Raw genomic sequence first — 16,249 nt, forward strand, 5'->3', positions numbered from 1 at the left:
TTCTTTTAAAATTCAGTAGTGGACATCTGAGATGGCTCCGTAATAATGTAATAAATGACTTCTTGTTCTCATGAACACATGCAGGAAATATCTTCCCCTGCACATGATCCTGTGAGATGTGAAAAGGTAACATTCAACTGTAAATTGATAATTGCTGTTTACAAGTAAATGAAACCACTATTTATTTTTAATGTCATGCTCAGGAAGACTCTTTGTATGTCTGAAAGGCTGATAAATGTGGAACAAAAACAATTATTTTGACCGTTGTTAAGAAATATAATTGATTATATTTATAGTAACCACAATAGACCACAGCTCTTTTGCTTTTCTTGTTTTAGGGCATAGTTATCTTAGTATATATCATTGCTTTGCCTTTTTGAGTAAATGCTGATACTGTCATGATTTGTTTTCAGGCTAGAACTGGAAGTTGAACCAATATTTGCTTCAATTGCCTTGTATGATGCCAAAGAAAAGAAGAAAGTATCAGAAAACTTTTATTTTGATATGAATTCAGAAGGTCTGAAGCACATGCTGTCTTCTCATATTCCCTACAGTGACACAAGCACTCTTAGCAGGGCGTGTGTTTTTGATATCACATATCCTTCTTCTGATTTGTTTTTTGTAATCAAATTAGAGAAGGTGTTACAGGGTGACATAAATGACTGTGCTGAACCCTATATAAAAGATGACAAGGTGAGTGAAACGTGTGGCAACATTTTAAAAATATCTTGTATTTGAATAAATTGACGACTACATTAACTTGTTCCCACTGCATAGAATGTAAGTGATTCGTTAATTTTATTGTTCATTTGATTTTATTTAAGCTCTGTGTGAGTCTCTGTAGAATGGGAAAAGGGGGAGCCTCTAGGAGGTAACATCTGCTGTGCTGTGCTTCAAAATATGATCAGTGCTGATTCTTTTTCTAAATCGCTTAAAGCAATATAACACTCTAGACACTACTTTTGATGGGCTGTTTAAGAGGTCTGAAAAATAGGCAAGGCATTTGTAAACATTGCCATGCTTTGTTTGCTAAGAATTTAATATTCATTGTACATGGATACCATTTATGCTGCCCTTTTTGTTTGAAGTAAGATAGTCTCCTTTACCTGTACTAGCTGAGGTAACACAGTAATTACATTTCTGGATTCATACTATGTGTGACTGAGATTCAAATCCTCCATTGCATCAGTTTGATTCATGTTTGCCAGGCTGTAGAATTTGGTAGTGGTTTTTTTTTAGAAAAAGGGGAGAGAGGGGTGAATTCCTTCTCAGTTTCAAAACAATAAATATTTATGAAAATTTTGACATGTTGATTGAGTGCTGTCATTGATAGTGTTATTCACTCTAAACAACATTATCAAACAGAGCAGATATGGTTACTGGAAACGAAAAGTCTTCTAAGATGCCCCAATCTTACGTTAGCCAGTGGAACAAAACTTTTCTCTAAGCATGAAATACTGGCTGTTTGTGAATTATTGTAATCCTGCTGTCTTCCTCCTTTACAGAGTCGTGAGAAACTGAAGACCAATGCTGTTACTGCTTGTGAACGTCTAGGGAAGTACAGGATGCCATTTGCATGGACTGCGATATATGTAATGAATGTCATTGATGGTGTCAACAGTTTAGAAAGAGAAAGCGGAAGTGACAGAGAAAACACAGGATCATATAGCTTAGGTAATTTTTTCCACTTTTTAATGTAAAATATATCATTCTGCCAAACAAATATCTCATTATCTGCCATTTTATCTTTAATGTAATAAGATTCCCAATCACAAGCTAGATGTTCATTGACTCTTGAAGAAAACAATGATGATGATGATTATGATAATGAAGAATTCATCTGCAACAAAAATAATTCATTTCAAACATTTACATTGTTTGACTGTATGATGGGTTGGATGAGAGAATTCTCATAAGGACAATTGAAAGGAATTTCTCTGGCTCTATCTCTCTCTCTTACTCCCTTAACTGTGAAGCAGCCATAGATGTTAACTATGTTGTGCACAGCAGCATGTGCTACCCAAGGGTGGTCAATCTTTCCCTTGCCCACAGTTCAGTAGTAGCCATGCATACAGGTCTACAGATGATTCCTATACAGACCCTCATAAAAAGCTGTGCAGTAGTTGTAATGGATTAGGTATGTTGCTTTCAAATGTTTGTGAAGAGATGGGCTGTATCAGTGAGATGACTGGAATAGTGTGTGTTCATTACTGGTCAGTATATGCAGCTACTTGCAAGATGTATGGAATACATCCCCAGTGTACCTTACAGATAATGGTTAGGACCTGATGCAGATGACAACCTGATCCCATTTGCAGGAAGAAACTAAGAGAATGCGTTGAACAATTATTAGAAGATGGAAATAAGCTCTGGGGTTCTAGGGACATTGGGAGAATGCTGTGAGACTGGCCATCTTGCACATACGGTAAGCTCCCAGTTGTCCGGATTAATGTGCATCAGAGACAGCATGAATAACTGAAAAAACACAATAATGCAAAATACATGTTTTTTTCCAGGAACTGCTATTTTGTGTTTTTACAAAATGTGCTACCTGTCACATCCGAAAACCACTGCATTACTTGATGTTACTGGCCAGAAACAGTGTATTGGAGAGTATCAGATTTTAGCTTCCAGAAAATGGACTGGCAAACATATAGACAAGAATCTGGCTGCAGACAGGTTACAGGGGTGGAGTCCTTGCAGATATCGGAGGACAAATGGGAAGCAACTTAAAAATATTTATGGGATGTCCAGTGGGAAATCAGAAGGCACCTGCATAATAGTGTATTCTAAATAAAAATAATATTATAAATAATACTATGATTCTTACAGAATACTTCAGGGTCAGTTTTTTTTTTAGTTTTTCAAAAATCACCTAACTATGGACAGATAATCTGCTCTCAGTCAGGAGCTTGTTGTAGTTATAAATGCACTGCAGAGTGTGGTCCACTACTTTTATGTAAATGATGCATTGGGCATTTAATGGATTGACTGTACGTGGTTGATCATCTCACTGACAATGTCCATTGAGCAATCAAAATTGGCATTAGAGCACCACCAGTATGTGGGGCAAAGTATTAATATTGGTGTGACAGATGTTGGATTGAGAATATTGCTGTAGTTGTAGTTACTTAATACTAATGCCTCAAGCTGTAGCTGTAGTATTGTGGTCTCCGTAACATGTCAGCCATATCCAAAAATATGCACGAGGAGCTTGTGATCTGTAATCAGTGTGACAAGTGCCCTGTAAACATAATCGCCGTGTGAGGTGGCCTAGCGTTTAGCACTTTGGACTTGCATTTGGGAGAAAGATATTTCAAGTCTCTGGCCAGCCACCCAGATTTGTGTTTTCCTTGATGTTCTCCATCTCCAATGTCCTCATTGTTGATGGCGCATTAAGCTCTTAATTTTCCTCCCCAAAAATATAATTATGGGATTTTATGCTAATGCTCATTTTTCCAACCTGTGAATAGTTCATTTAAGTCATTACAGCAGTATTGTCATCACTGTACTCTACAAGATTTCCGCTTAATAATGACATGATGAATTAAAGCAATAGAAGTGAAGTTTTCCTGGTGCAATGAGTAATGCATTAAGTTGTGGGATTGTAGCACAATGATGTCAACATCTTGCCACAGTATTTTGGCTGACAACAATTCAGTCATATTCAGATGAGTGACTCTGTGTCAAACACTCTCCTGAAGATGGCTGAATGGCTGTCAGCTGAAATTTCATGGCAAGATATCAACTTCGTCTGGATGTGATCTTAAAATCTCATGGAAAAGTATTTAATATCTGTCAAGAGGATTTTGCCCCATAGGGTTCTTTGAGTGGTAATCTTATTAACATCTGTGCCACCTGAAATGAAATTTCTAGGTAGTTTGATAATGATGTGAGGGTGAGGGTTACCATCAGTTATTGGATGGTCATGAAATGGAAATTCATTGACCACATCCTATCCTGTTTTGACAATAGAGTCCAAGTGCTTGACTGCTGGCTTGATAAGCTGTCACTTATCTATGTTGCAACACAGACTTGTCTGCAGTAGTTATATAAGAAGAAAATATTGCAAGGATTGTGCTAGTTAACTATGATGTTATTGAGATATTTTATACATTGATGTACATTACATATGAGGGTAAGTCAATTATTAGCCGTAAAGTAGGGATAAAATTTTATTGTAACCAAATAGGAAACTTACAAGAACATCATTTTATGACATAGTCTCCTTGTGTTTCAATGCACTTGGTCCATCGTTGTACAAGCTTCGTGATGGCCTCATAAAAGAAGGTTCTAGGTTGAGCTGCGAGCCAGGAATGCACCACTTCTTTCACTGCTTCATCTGAGGCAAATCGATGCCCCCTTAATGCCTGTTTGAGCGGACCAAACAAGTGATAGTCAGAAGGGGCAAGATCAGGACTACATGGAGGATGATCCAGTACTTCAGATTTGAGTTTCTGGAGCATTTCAGCAGTGTGGGCAGCAGTATGCAGACGGGCATTGTTGTGCAACAACACAACACCTTTTGACAGCAATCCTTGGTGTTTGCTTCAAATTGAAGGCTTTAGCCTGGCAGTAAGCATCTCACTGTAATGTACACTGTTTATTGTTGTGCCCCTTTCCCCATAATGTTCCAGTACTGGACCTTGTGCGTCCCAAAAAACTATAAGCCTCAGTTTTCCTGTGAGTGGTTGGGTCTTGAATGTTTTCTTTTATGGTGAATTTGGCTGTTTCCATTCCATACTCTGCTGTTTACTCTCCGGCTCATGATGGTGGATCCATGTTTTGTCACCAGTAATATCCTGTCTAAGAAGTTGTCCCCTTTTGTTACCATAGCAAGCCAAATGTTTTTTGCAGATGTCCAAGCACGTTTGTGTATGCAACTGTGTGAGTTGTTTTGGGACCCATCCTGTACAAACTCTATGAAACCCAATTCTGTTGTGGATGATTTCATAGGTAGAACCATAACTAATTTGCAGACGATGTGCAACTTCGTCAATAGTTAATTGTCTGTCTAAGAGAATTATTTCATGTTAATGCTCAATGATTTCTTTATTTGTGGCAGTAAACAGTTGTCCGGCTCCTACATCATGTGTGACACTTGTGCAACCATTTAGGAATTTTTCAATCCATTCGTAGACACTCTGTTGTGGCAAAACACTGTTCCTGTACTGTACTGAAAGTTTTCGATGAATTTCGGCCTCTGATACACCTTCTGACCACAAAAAAAAACAAATCACTGAATGTTGCTCTTCTTTGGTGCAAATAGACAGTGGAGCAGCCATGATTAACAGCACGGCAGCGACAACAAAATTAACCTAGCAGCTTGAAAATTGCAAAGATACAACAACAAATAAACAAAGTATGCATCATCAATGTAAAATGGCAGTTCTACCAAAATAAACAAAAATAGAACTAAATTGCTGATAATAATTGACTTACCCTCGTAAAATCATTTCTGGAAAATACTGGGAAGTGTGCAGTGCACTTGCAATAGTGAAGGGCAGCGTACAATATTAGCAGAAGCCAAAACGAAATGTAAATGGTTATCAAATTCTACGATTCTTGATCTAGAGATAACTGAAAATTTTCCTTCAACTGAATTAATTTCTGAGAAGTAGCAACTGCCTGTCGTACAGGAAAAAACTCCTCTGAACATGACAAAACATAAGCATATGTGATGGACTGCACTTGGAAAGTTGCCTTGAGATTGCCATAGATTTGCACAGAACAGTCTGATTTAACAACTACTACGATTCTGACAGCTCAAATAGTGGACAGAATTTCACATAGTTTCTCTTTTACGAATTAATTTAATGTCTTTCAAACCATGTTGTGAACGGTATATGTTACAGGATGTACCCTAGACAAAGGTCGGATGGCATTAACAAGAAAGGAGGTATGAACACTCGAAATTTTTTGTGCCTTCGAGGTCCTATTGCAACAGGGAAGGGAAGTTTATGCTTATGTTTATTTTGTTAAATTATATAACATCAGATCACACCCATATTGAATTGACTGCAATAAACTGAAAAGTGTTAAATGAATCCAGCACATATTGTTTGAGGTGATATCTTATGATAATGTCTGCATATAAGTGATTGCACTGGGTCTGGAGCAGATGGGACACCAAAGTTGACATATTTTGCAACTTGGTAGTCCATTCTTAACGAGATTTGCCTGATTTTTTTCATACAGTTGGAGAATAGAACATGCTTAGACATTATATGCACTCTCTAGTGCTGAGCTAAGTTTTTGTGAAATTTCATGGAAATTATAGTGTTACTGATTGGCATCTGTTACTTGAGCTACCACTAAGTAGCGACATCTCCATATGGAGTAGTTCTTCCACTATTCCTGCTCACAGTCAAATACCATGAAAGCTATGAAAGTAAATAGAGCTAAAGAAACGACAAGGACAATTGATACTCATTCTGCTCTGAATTCAGAATAATCTGTACCTTATTGAAGGTGAAATCTGCACAAACCTCTGCAAGAGGACAAACAAAAACACTGCTAGGTTCCCAGTTCCTCATCACCAGTTTTGTTCTAACTTCATCAAAATAAACCTAGACAGTTTTAGAATGGACAACAATATTTTATCCTTATAAAGAAGTCAAGAACAATACAGGCATTGCATAGAACCACAAAAACTGAATGAAGATAGTGAATATGAAAGAACTAATCACTGAACACAAGATTTTCTGTGTGCTGTGACAAGGTAAGGCTCAATACTGAGAAATGTGAAGACAGTAGGTAAGATGCAGTTGGAATAAACCCAAGCAAATGACCCAATGGAAGTTACAGTTCAGTCCCAAGACAGGGAATGTATTTACAAGAGAGGTCTTGTGCAGTGTATAACAAATCATATTACGATTATTGTTACATATATCCAGGTAGCAAACTCTCAACAAGTGTGCTGTGCAATGTGACCATCCTTGTTGAATTATTGTCCTTCTTTGTATCTGTTGATGAGGAAGCACTGTTGGTGCTTTATGCTGATGACCTACTGCTTCACACACACACACACACACACACACACACACACACACACACTATTCTTAAAGGTTACACTACAAGTCAAAAGAGCATTGTAATGTAAATGAACTTTGCAATTGTCAAAGATGGCAACACAACTTACATTTTAGGCAAGACAAAGTAACCACTAAACAAATTTCCAAATGGTTATACATGATACTATTTTGTCTTTCATTGTCTCACGAAAATTTTGTCAAAGAAACTGAAATATTAAAACAATTATTATAAAGGAGTATCATACCAATACAGGTATCAATAAAGAAACTGACCTAACAGTTATTCAGTAAACCAAATCACTATAGTAAGTTCAAGCAGTCTGGACTATATAGAGTCAACTGCCAGAACTGTGACTGCTTATGTGTAGTTCAGGCTTGGATGATTTTTTCATACTAGATTCAAAGAACACTTTGCTGCATTCCATTTAAAACATAAGAAGTTAGCAATCACAGACTATCTAGCAGAAAAATGCCACAAAATGGACTACATAGAAACAGACTGAAAGGTATAACATATTTATCTGAAACATCTCAAACTAGACATTTTTGAAACCATTTAAAAACACAAGTTTCTCATGTCACATTCTTAGACTACTTCAATGAATAGATTAAAAATAAATGCACCAGAATACTAAAGAAATTAAATAAATTCTTCAAATGTTCAGTGGTATTCATCTCGGGCGATCTGGATGGCGAAATCATTCGCTCAAATTGTCCAACCCAATGTTCTGACATGGTGCATTGTCATCCATGAAAATTCCATCATTGTTTGGGAACATGAAGTCCATGGAATGGCTGTAAATGGTCTCCAAGTAGCCAAACATAGCCATTTCCAATCAATGATCAGTTCAGTTGGACCCCACGACCCAGTCCATTCCATGCAAACACAGCCCACACCATTCTGGAGCCGCCACCAGCCTCCACAGTGCCTTGTTGACACTTTAACTCTATGGCTTCATGTGGTCTGTGCCACACTCGGCCCCTATGATCAGCTCTTACCAAGTGAAATCGGGGCTCATCTGACCAGGCCAAGGTTTTCCAGTCGTGTAGGTCCAACCGATATGGCCACAAGCCCAGGAGAGACGCTGCAAGCAATGTTGTGCTGTTACCATACAGCACTGTCCTAATGGATACATACGTTGTATGTCCCTCATTGATTTCTGTGGGTATTTCACACAGTGTTGCTTGTCTATTAGCACTGAAGACTCTAAGCAAATGCCTTTGCTCTCAGTTGTTAAGTGAAGGCCATTGGCCATTGCATTATCCTTAGTGAGAGGTAGCGCCTGAAATTTGGTACTCTTGGCACAATGTTGACACTGTGGATCTCGGAATATTGAATTCTGTAATGATTTCTGAAACTGAATGTCCCATGCATCTGGTTCAGATAACCATTCTCTGTTCAAAGTCTGTTAATCCTCATCATGTGGCTGTAATCATGTTGAAAACCTTTTCGTGTGAATCATATGAGTACAAATGACAGATCCACCAATGCATTGCCCTGTTATAACTGGTGTACACAATACTACCGGCATCTGTATATGCGCATATCACTATCCCATGAGTTTCGTCACCTCAGTATGTAATACAGCTGAAGCCACAGCCCATTAAGTAATACACACATTTTGCAGTGGCAATGGGGAATGATGAGAATTGATCACTTGCAACATTTCAGTATGCATATCAGTAAATTAGTTTAAGAAGCTTTGTTGTGATCTAACTGGCAAAGGAGGAGGAGCAACATTATCAATTAAATGAAACATACTTAAAATCCTTCATGTATTTTTTCCATAATTTTACGCATTTTTTTAAATTAAAATTTACTATAATTTTATATATAGGAGTATTTTCATATTGACACAGCAAAGGCTGTCCTTCAGTGGTTAACTGAAGTTCTGAAGATGAAGCTGCTAAGAAAAGAGACTATGCATATCATAAAATTTTGGAAAATTTTTTCAGCTCATGTGTACTGCAAACTATTTGGTTTGGATTCGTTATTTCAACTCCACATTTGTATTGTTTATTCCCAGCTGTGACACATAGCCAATGTCTGATAACTTTGATAAAAGGATGAACTTGGGAACTGATGTGAGTGCCAATCCAAAAGCATCACATTCTTGTTAGATTTTGCTAGGATATATTTTCTGTCTCGTGTGGTACAAAAGGAATGTACATTTTTAGTAGCTGAATGGAAAAAGACAAAATAAAGGAAAACAGGAAAATAAAAATACATGCAAAAAGTGCTGCAGAGTGTTTATTTTCAGTGCTTTCCTGTTTCCTTTCTTGTCGAGAATTGTGTGACAGTTTGTCACTACTAACAAATATTTTCACCTGATTTCAACATCAGTGACGTGTAACATTAGATCAATTAATGCCTCTCGTCATTATAAATTATTGATCAAGCTGTTTTCTGAGACACTAAAAGCAGATCAAAATCGTGTGAAATGACGTGCTAATGACACTGCACGATATGATTACTTTCCAAGGAGGGGAAAAGTTCTTGTTTTGTTAACTGAGAGCTACACTTCTCTATTCTGTTAAGTCTTTTGGCTTACTTAAGACAGCATGCAAAAGAATTGTGATTTTTTTTTTTTTTACAGACCGAAAATCTAGCAGCAACAGCTTTGACCAGTTCAGAAAACGTGCAAGTGATATGGGGTCTTTAACAAGAAGAGGATCATTAGAAAGGCGCAGCAACTTGGAAAAGCGTCGTAGTTGGTCTCCTGATGACTTTGGTTCCAATCTTGATACTTTTCGTCCAGTCACCATTACTGTGTCTAATTTTTTTAAGCAGGTCAGTACCAAATACTTTTTAGGTCAGAACTGAGGAAGTACTGTTATTGGTGTTCAGTGTATTGAAAACCAATGTAAGTGATTTTGTGTGTGTGTGTGTGTGTGTGTGTGTGTGTGTGTGTTTGTGTGTGTGTGTGTGTGAGAGAGAGAGAGAGAGAGAGAGAGAGAGAGAGAGAGAGAGAGTGAGAGTGAGTGCAGGAATGCGGGAGAATGGTTTGTGCTGTATTTATAATCCCCTCCTCCACCTTTTCTACCTCCCCCTGCCCCTTCACCCCACATCCACCGCCGCAGTTTCTCTCTCTAAAGAAATAAGGATGGTAATGAAATGTTTGCAAAGTATTCTGGAAATTAATGAGTGATTGATTATTTTCAAAAATAGTATATAAAAAAGTAATTTGTAACAGTTGAAATGATAACTGGATTTGGATTTGAAAAATACAGGTTCTTGAGCTGTGCACTGTTCATCACCACCAGTCCTCAATCGTCTACATCCACGTACATACTCCACAATCCACTATACAGTGCACAATGGCTGTATCTTGTGCTACTGTTACTCATTTGCTTTCCTGTTCCACTCACTAATGGATCAAGGGAAAAATGGCTGTTCTCTATTACCACAAGTTCTGTGCATGTTCAGTGACCACTATACAACACAGTGGTGAAATGTGTGTCAGGGAGAGAGGTGTATTTAGCTGGATCACTTCAACCATGACAATGTACAAGTCTTTATTGAGTTTAATTATGTGCAAAAGGGAATCTTGGCGATGAGCAAAATGGTCATTAGTGGAAAACTTCTGGGGCACCGGCTGCTTCAGTTATTTTAGTGGGAATGAATTGATTTCCAGTTCTTCATCTGAAAGCCTTCCCAAAAGGATGGGTATACCATTTTGGAGCATTACAGTACTCAATGAAGTGGGCTGTCAATGCTGGGTGTGGGCTCTCTACTCTCGTTGGTTGCAGTGTGGAGTGGATTGATGCCTATTAGGTGCTCAGCACAGGGCACTAGTAGAAAAATGCTAAGACATCAAACATTTATTGTCCATAAAATACAATCAGTGATTTATTGACATTCCAGACAGCTAGTGCTGGCAGGTGTGCCAGCAACAGGTGTCCACCGAGGCATGTGCTGACCAGAACTTGACCCGCAGCCGCTGTGATGGTGCCTGAGTCAGTGGTGTCAGCACCATTCTCATCATAAGGACACTGACCTCACAAAGTTATCGCACCACGACGATCGCACTGTCCGAGGTGGCTGACAGCTTCAGATGTGGTTGATGGAGTATGTGTGCACACACTGTAGACAGCACACTGGAAATGCAGACTGTGACAGCAGAGTCTGCTCTCAGGAGCAGGAGGTGGGCAGCTGAGACTGCACTCCCCCACAATGATGGAAGAGTGGTTGCTCATGCCCACACAGGAACTGGAGACCATCAGAATCGAAGGCGCCTGTAGTAGGACCCTCAAGTGACCCAGTGATCAGACTCAGCATCTATGGTGGCACTGCATCTTACAGCATCTGAGACTCCCACGATGGGGTTTGCTGTTCCATAGGATAGATGAGCAATTGGAAGACTGGCATAGGACCCTCCTCCAGGCTGGTCAACTGCAAACTGAGATACTTCCTCTGGAAATGTGTAGTATTTATGCAAGACTGGCCCATGTTCATTATGCTACCATTGGCAAGTGACATCACTTGGCCTGCTTTTCCTATCTGGCAAGCTTTCCTGAATGCTCGGTGATGTCCCAACTTTACATTTCAGGTACTCTGGCTGGTGTATTTTGTAGCATCAGGATACTGAATAGTTACTCTTGCATCTGGCTTACACTTCGTTACTTAGTTGCGTGTGGTCACCAGAATGATAACACCTCTCTCCCTATGACATAGTTGTTGCATTGGCATCTCAGACCACCCAGCTAATATGATATGTAGGAACTGGCATTTTAGTGCAGCCATAATATCTGCAGTATCGGCAGTCTCCCCATGTTGAAACTCCACTATGGTGTGTGGGACTGCAGGACCCACCTATTTAAAAATATTTTACATGGTGCACCTTGTGGGAATTAGGCAGGCTATCGAAGGCTTTAGGATCAGGGTTAGTCCACACTTCTGCACCAAGGTCAATGAGTTGCCACTTAGCATGTGGTGGCAACGCTTTGTGATTGGCAAACCTATCAGACAATAGCCACATGATAGATATTTGCACACCATACCATTGCTGCCCACTGACGGAGTGTTATTTCTGTAATCGGCCATGACCAACATGAGCTTTTGGAATCCATGTAAAGGACTGCCTATTATTAACTGATACAGTTCATTTCAAAATTGTACACTAAATTTGGAGTAGATCTCCATCTCGGTTTCTTAAGAGGTACAGGACTATTTCATGTTTGACTAACTTAATGCAGGAGTGCACTCCAGATTTAACTTTTAAGGCCATATTTCATCTTCCTTTTTTTACATGTCTCAGTTTTAATATGGTATATGCTGACAATTTGAAGCAAGGGGATGCTGCTTTGGCTTTCCAGTTGTTTTTCCCAACTATATCTGAGGGATTTGTCATGTCAAAAAGTTGACTTACAGTTCCTATTTTCATTCATTAGTGTCTTTTGGTTCATATTCTGGTGTAATATGAAGTTGAAAATGCAAGTGTTTGTTGCACAGATGCATGTAATAAGGATAATACACGTTGCCTACACCAAAACCTCATGTAGAAAGTTCTTTAAACAATGGATGTACCTACAACAGCTTTACAGTACCTTTACTCCCTTAAAAAGTTCATTTTCAGAAGTCACATTTTGAAAAAAGCTGCAACATTCATAAATATAATACTTTGTGTGTGGCACAAAAGGGGTGGCATATTAAAAAAAAAGTTTGGCCACTTACCCATTGTACTCCAAATTTAGTTTCTCTTTTCCTATTCATCGCTGCCTTTGTTTACAGTTACTGACCTGTTTCTTAGAATGTAAGTTAATTCTTGGTATCTATATGTACATTGACAAAACTTAAAAGCATATGTCATTTAGTATTCATTATTAACAAGATTGACTCTTCTTATATTCCATTTCAACAGGCTATCTGTAATGATGATCCCATATCACAACTAATTTGCTTACTATATTAATGATATTCCCGTACTCTTAGTGTACGAGGGGCATTTGAAAAGTCCGTGCAAAAATAAAAACTACTTACATGTTTGGGATAAATCTTTTTTATTTTTTGACATAGTCTCCTTTTAGACTTATACACTTTGTCCAACATTGTTCTAATTTGTTGATCCCTTCTGAATAACAGGAATCGTTAAAGTCTGCCAAATAGCTATTTGTTGCTGCAATCACCACCTCGTTTGAATAAAATCTTTGGCCTGCCAGCCATTTCATCAAATTAGGGAACAAATAGTAGTCCGAGGGAGCCAAGTCTGGAGAATAGGGGAGATGTGAAATGCGTTGGAATCCTATTTCCATTAATTTTGTGACCACAACTGCTGAGGTGTGTGCTGGTGCATTGTCGTGATGGAAAAGGACTTTTTTGCAGTCCAATCGCCAGCATTTTTCTTGCAGCTCAGTTTTCAAACAGTCCAATAATGGTGAATAATATGCACCTATAATAGTTTTACCCTTTTCCAGATAGTTGATGAGGATTATCCCTTGTGAATCCCAAAAGACAGTCGCCATAACCTTTCCGGCTGAAGGAATGGTCTTCGCCTCTTTTGCTGCAGATTCTCCCTTGGTAACCCATTGTTTAGATTATTATTTGGTCTCAGGAGTATAGTAATGTATCTACAGTGATGAAATGACACTTCAAGTCCTGTGGATTCTTGCTGAACAGCTGCAAACCATTCTTGCAACACTTCACACGATTCCCTTTTTGGTCAAGCGTGAGCAATGGTGAAACCTGTCTTGCGGATAGCTTTCTCATATCCAAATGTTAATGCAAAATATTATGTTCCCATTCATTCGAGGTGCACACAGCACTAGCAATCTCACACACCTTAACTCTTCTGTCACCCATCACCATATCATGGATTTTATCAATGATTTGTGGAGTCATAACCTACACAAGGCATCCAGAATGTTCAGCATCACTTGTTCCCATATGGCCACTTTGAAAATTTTGAAACCACTTATAAACTGTTCTAATAGAAGGTGCAGAGTCACCATAATGTTTATCAAGCTTATCTTTAGTCTCCTGAGATGTTTTTCATAAAGTAATGTTTAATCACCACACAAAATTCTTTTTCGTCCATTCTTTGACAATCACTCGACTTCCTTGATTCACACGAATGCCAAACACAAAGAAATAGACCAATATGGCTGAAACTTGGTGAGTGTTCTTTCCAAAGATGTTACTAAGTAAACATGGCTTCGATACGTGCCGGTGATGCCATGTCTCTGACTTTGCACGGACTTTTCAAATGCCCCTCGTATATAACCAGTTTTGGCCTCACACACAGCCATTTTCAAGTGATGTCAAATACCTTGTACAGGCAACCTCCACCTTAGTGTTCAACATATGTCTAATCTATTACCAAATTGTGCACTGACCAAATACATATATCTGTGCATGTATTTGCGTGCATGATATGTTGTCTTTATGATGGCAAAATTGTTTTTCTGAGTTACATTTGTAATGATTCAATTTTCACTGTGCCACATAATTTGAATTTTCTTTAAATATGTATGTGGGCTATTGTGCTATTGTCAGCCACATCTCCTTTGTTTATTGTATGCCAAAAGTGGAACACTTCATAGTTCTTATAACCTCCTCAAGTGGTTTGAGAATACGTCATTCTCGTTCATTATTTAAATCTAATTTTTTGTCATCAAAGTTAAACAACACAGAAAACAGTTAAAAATTCTGATTTTCTTATCTTGTTAAGTGTGTTATTATTTGTTAATATTGGCAACTGTTTAATATGGGTAACCTTGTTGGGTGGGTCCTTACAAGGGAACCTCCCCATCGCACCCCCCTCAGATTTAGCTATAATTTGGCACAGTGGATAGGCCTTGAAAAACTGAACACAGATCAATCGAGAAAACAGGAAGAAGTTGTGTGCAACTATGAAAAAATAAGCAAAATATACAAACTGAGTAGTCCATGAACAACATAGGCAACATCAAGAGTGATCTGGGCATAGGAGTGCCGTGGTCCCGTGGTTAGCGTGAGCAGCTGTGGTACAAGAGGTCCTTGGTTCAAGTCTTCCCTCCAGTAAAAAGTTTAAATTTTTATTTTCTGACAATTACCAGAGTTCAGGCACTCACACATAATCAATTTCACTCTCCAAAATTCCAGGACATGTTCAGATTTGCTTGGACATACGCAGGATTTGACGGTCTACACACGGAAAAATTTGAAAACGTTAAAAACATATTTTGACAGAGCACAGAGAAAACTGTGCGACTGTGAAACTGTTGGATTCATTTGTTGCAGTTTATGTGACAAACTCTTATGTTTTCATCACTTTTTTGGGAGTGATTATCACATCCGCATGAAAACCTAAATCGGGCAAGGTAGAAGAATCTTTTTACCCATACGCCAAGTGTGCAAGGTAGGTGGGTCAACAACATATTCCTGTCATGTGACGCACATGCCGTCACCAGTGTCGTATAGAATATATCAGACGTGTTTTCCTGCATCAAATGTTTTCGGTTCCCATTGGAGAGCCACGTCCTTTCATCTACTAATCGCACAGTTTTGCGGTGCGGTCACAAAACACAGACACTAAACTTATTACAGTGAACAGAGACGTCAATGAACGAACGGACAAATCATAACTTTGCAAAAATAAAGTAAGTAAACTTTTCGCCCGAGGGTAGACTTGAACCTAGGACCTTTCGCACCGCAGCTTCTCACGCTAACCACGGGACCACGGCGCTCCTGACCACTCACCATCCTTGGTGTTGCTTATGTTGCCCATAGACTACTCAGTTTTTATATTTTGCTGATTTTTTCATAGTTCCACACAACTTCTTCCTGTTTTCTCGACTGATCTGTGTTCAGTTTTTCAAGGCCTATCCACTGCGCCAAATTATAACTAAATCTGAGGGGGGTGCGATGGGGAGGTTCCCTTGTTAGATGAGGAATGAAAGTTTACTTATGTCATTCATTTCTGAGCTTGAGGATCAATTCTTCAATTCTAATGCTTATTATTTTATCCATGCTAATGGTGACTGAGAACTACAGCTGTGGATTAAATCATTTGATGAACTACAGTACCTAGCCACTCTTTCTGCCATGATATAGAGGGTGATTATAATTAAACTTTTAAACCGTTGTAGAAAAAACACCATGGTCAGAACATCATCGAATTGCAATGGAATATTATCAGAGAAGAGGGAAAATGTGTGGCAGAAGAAAAATAAAGAGTCACAAAATATAACAATAGATTGTGCTGTAAGCATCATAATTTAATAGTGGTAGACTACAA

The 16,249-nt window shown here is 38.6% G+C and overlaps 1 protein-coding gene across 1 annotated transcript in view; it reads left to right on the top strand.

Annotated features, from left to right (window-relative positions):
• LOC124555399 (dedicator of cytokinesis protein 7) overlaps positions 1–16,249 on the top strand; it is a 258,351-nt gene that overhangs the window by 67,292 nt on the left and 174,810 nt on the right. Inside the window, exons 7-9 of the mRNA XM_047129295.1 lie at positions 414–693; positions 1,506–1,674; positions 9,632–9,825. Of these exons, the coding sequence (XP_046985251.1) occupies positions 414–693; positions 1,506–1,674; positions 9,632–9,825 (643 nt within the window). The remainder of the gene's footprint in view (positions 1–413; positions 694–1,505; positions 1,675–9,631; positions 9,826–16,249) is intronic.

The sequence above is a fragment of the Schistocerca americana genome, chromosome X (assembly GCF_021461395.2).
Source record: "Schistocerca americana isolate TAMUIC-IGC-003095 chromosome X, iqSchAmer2.1, whole genome shotgun sequence".
Lineage (NCBI taxonomy): Eukaryota > Metazoa > Arthropoda > Insecta > Orthoptera > Acrididae > Schistocerca > Schistocerca americana.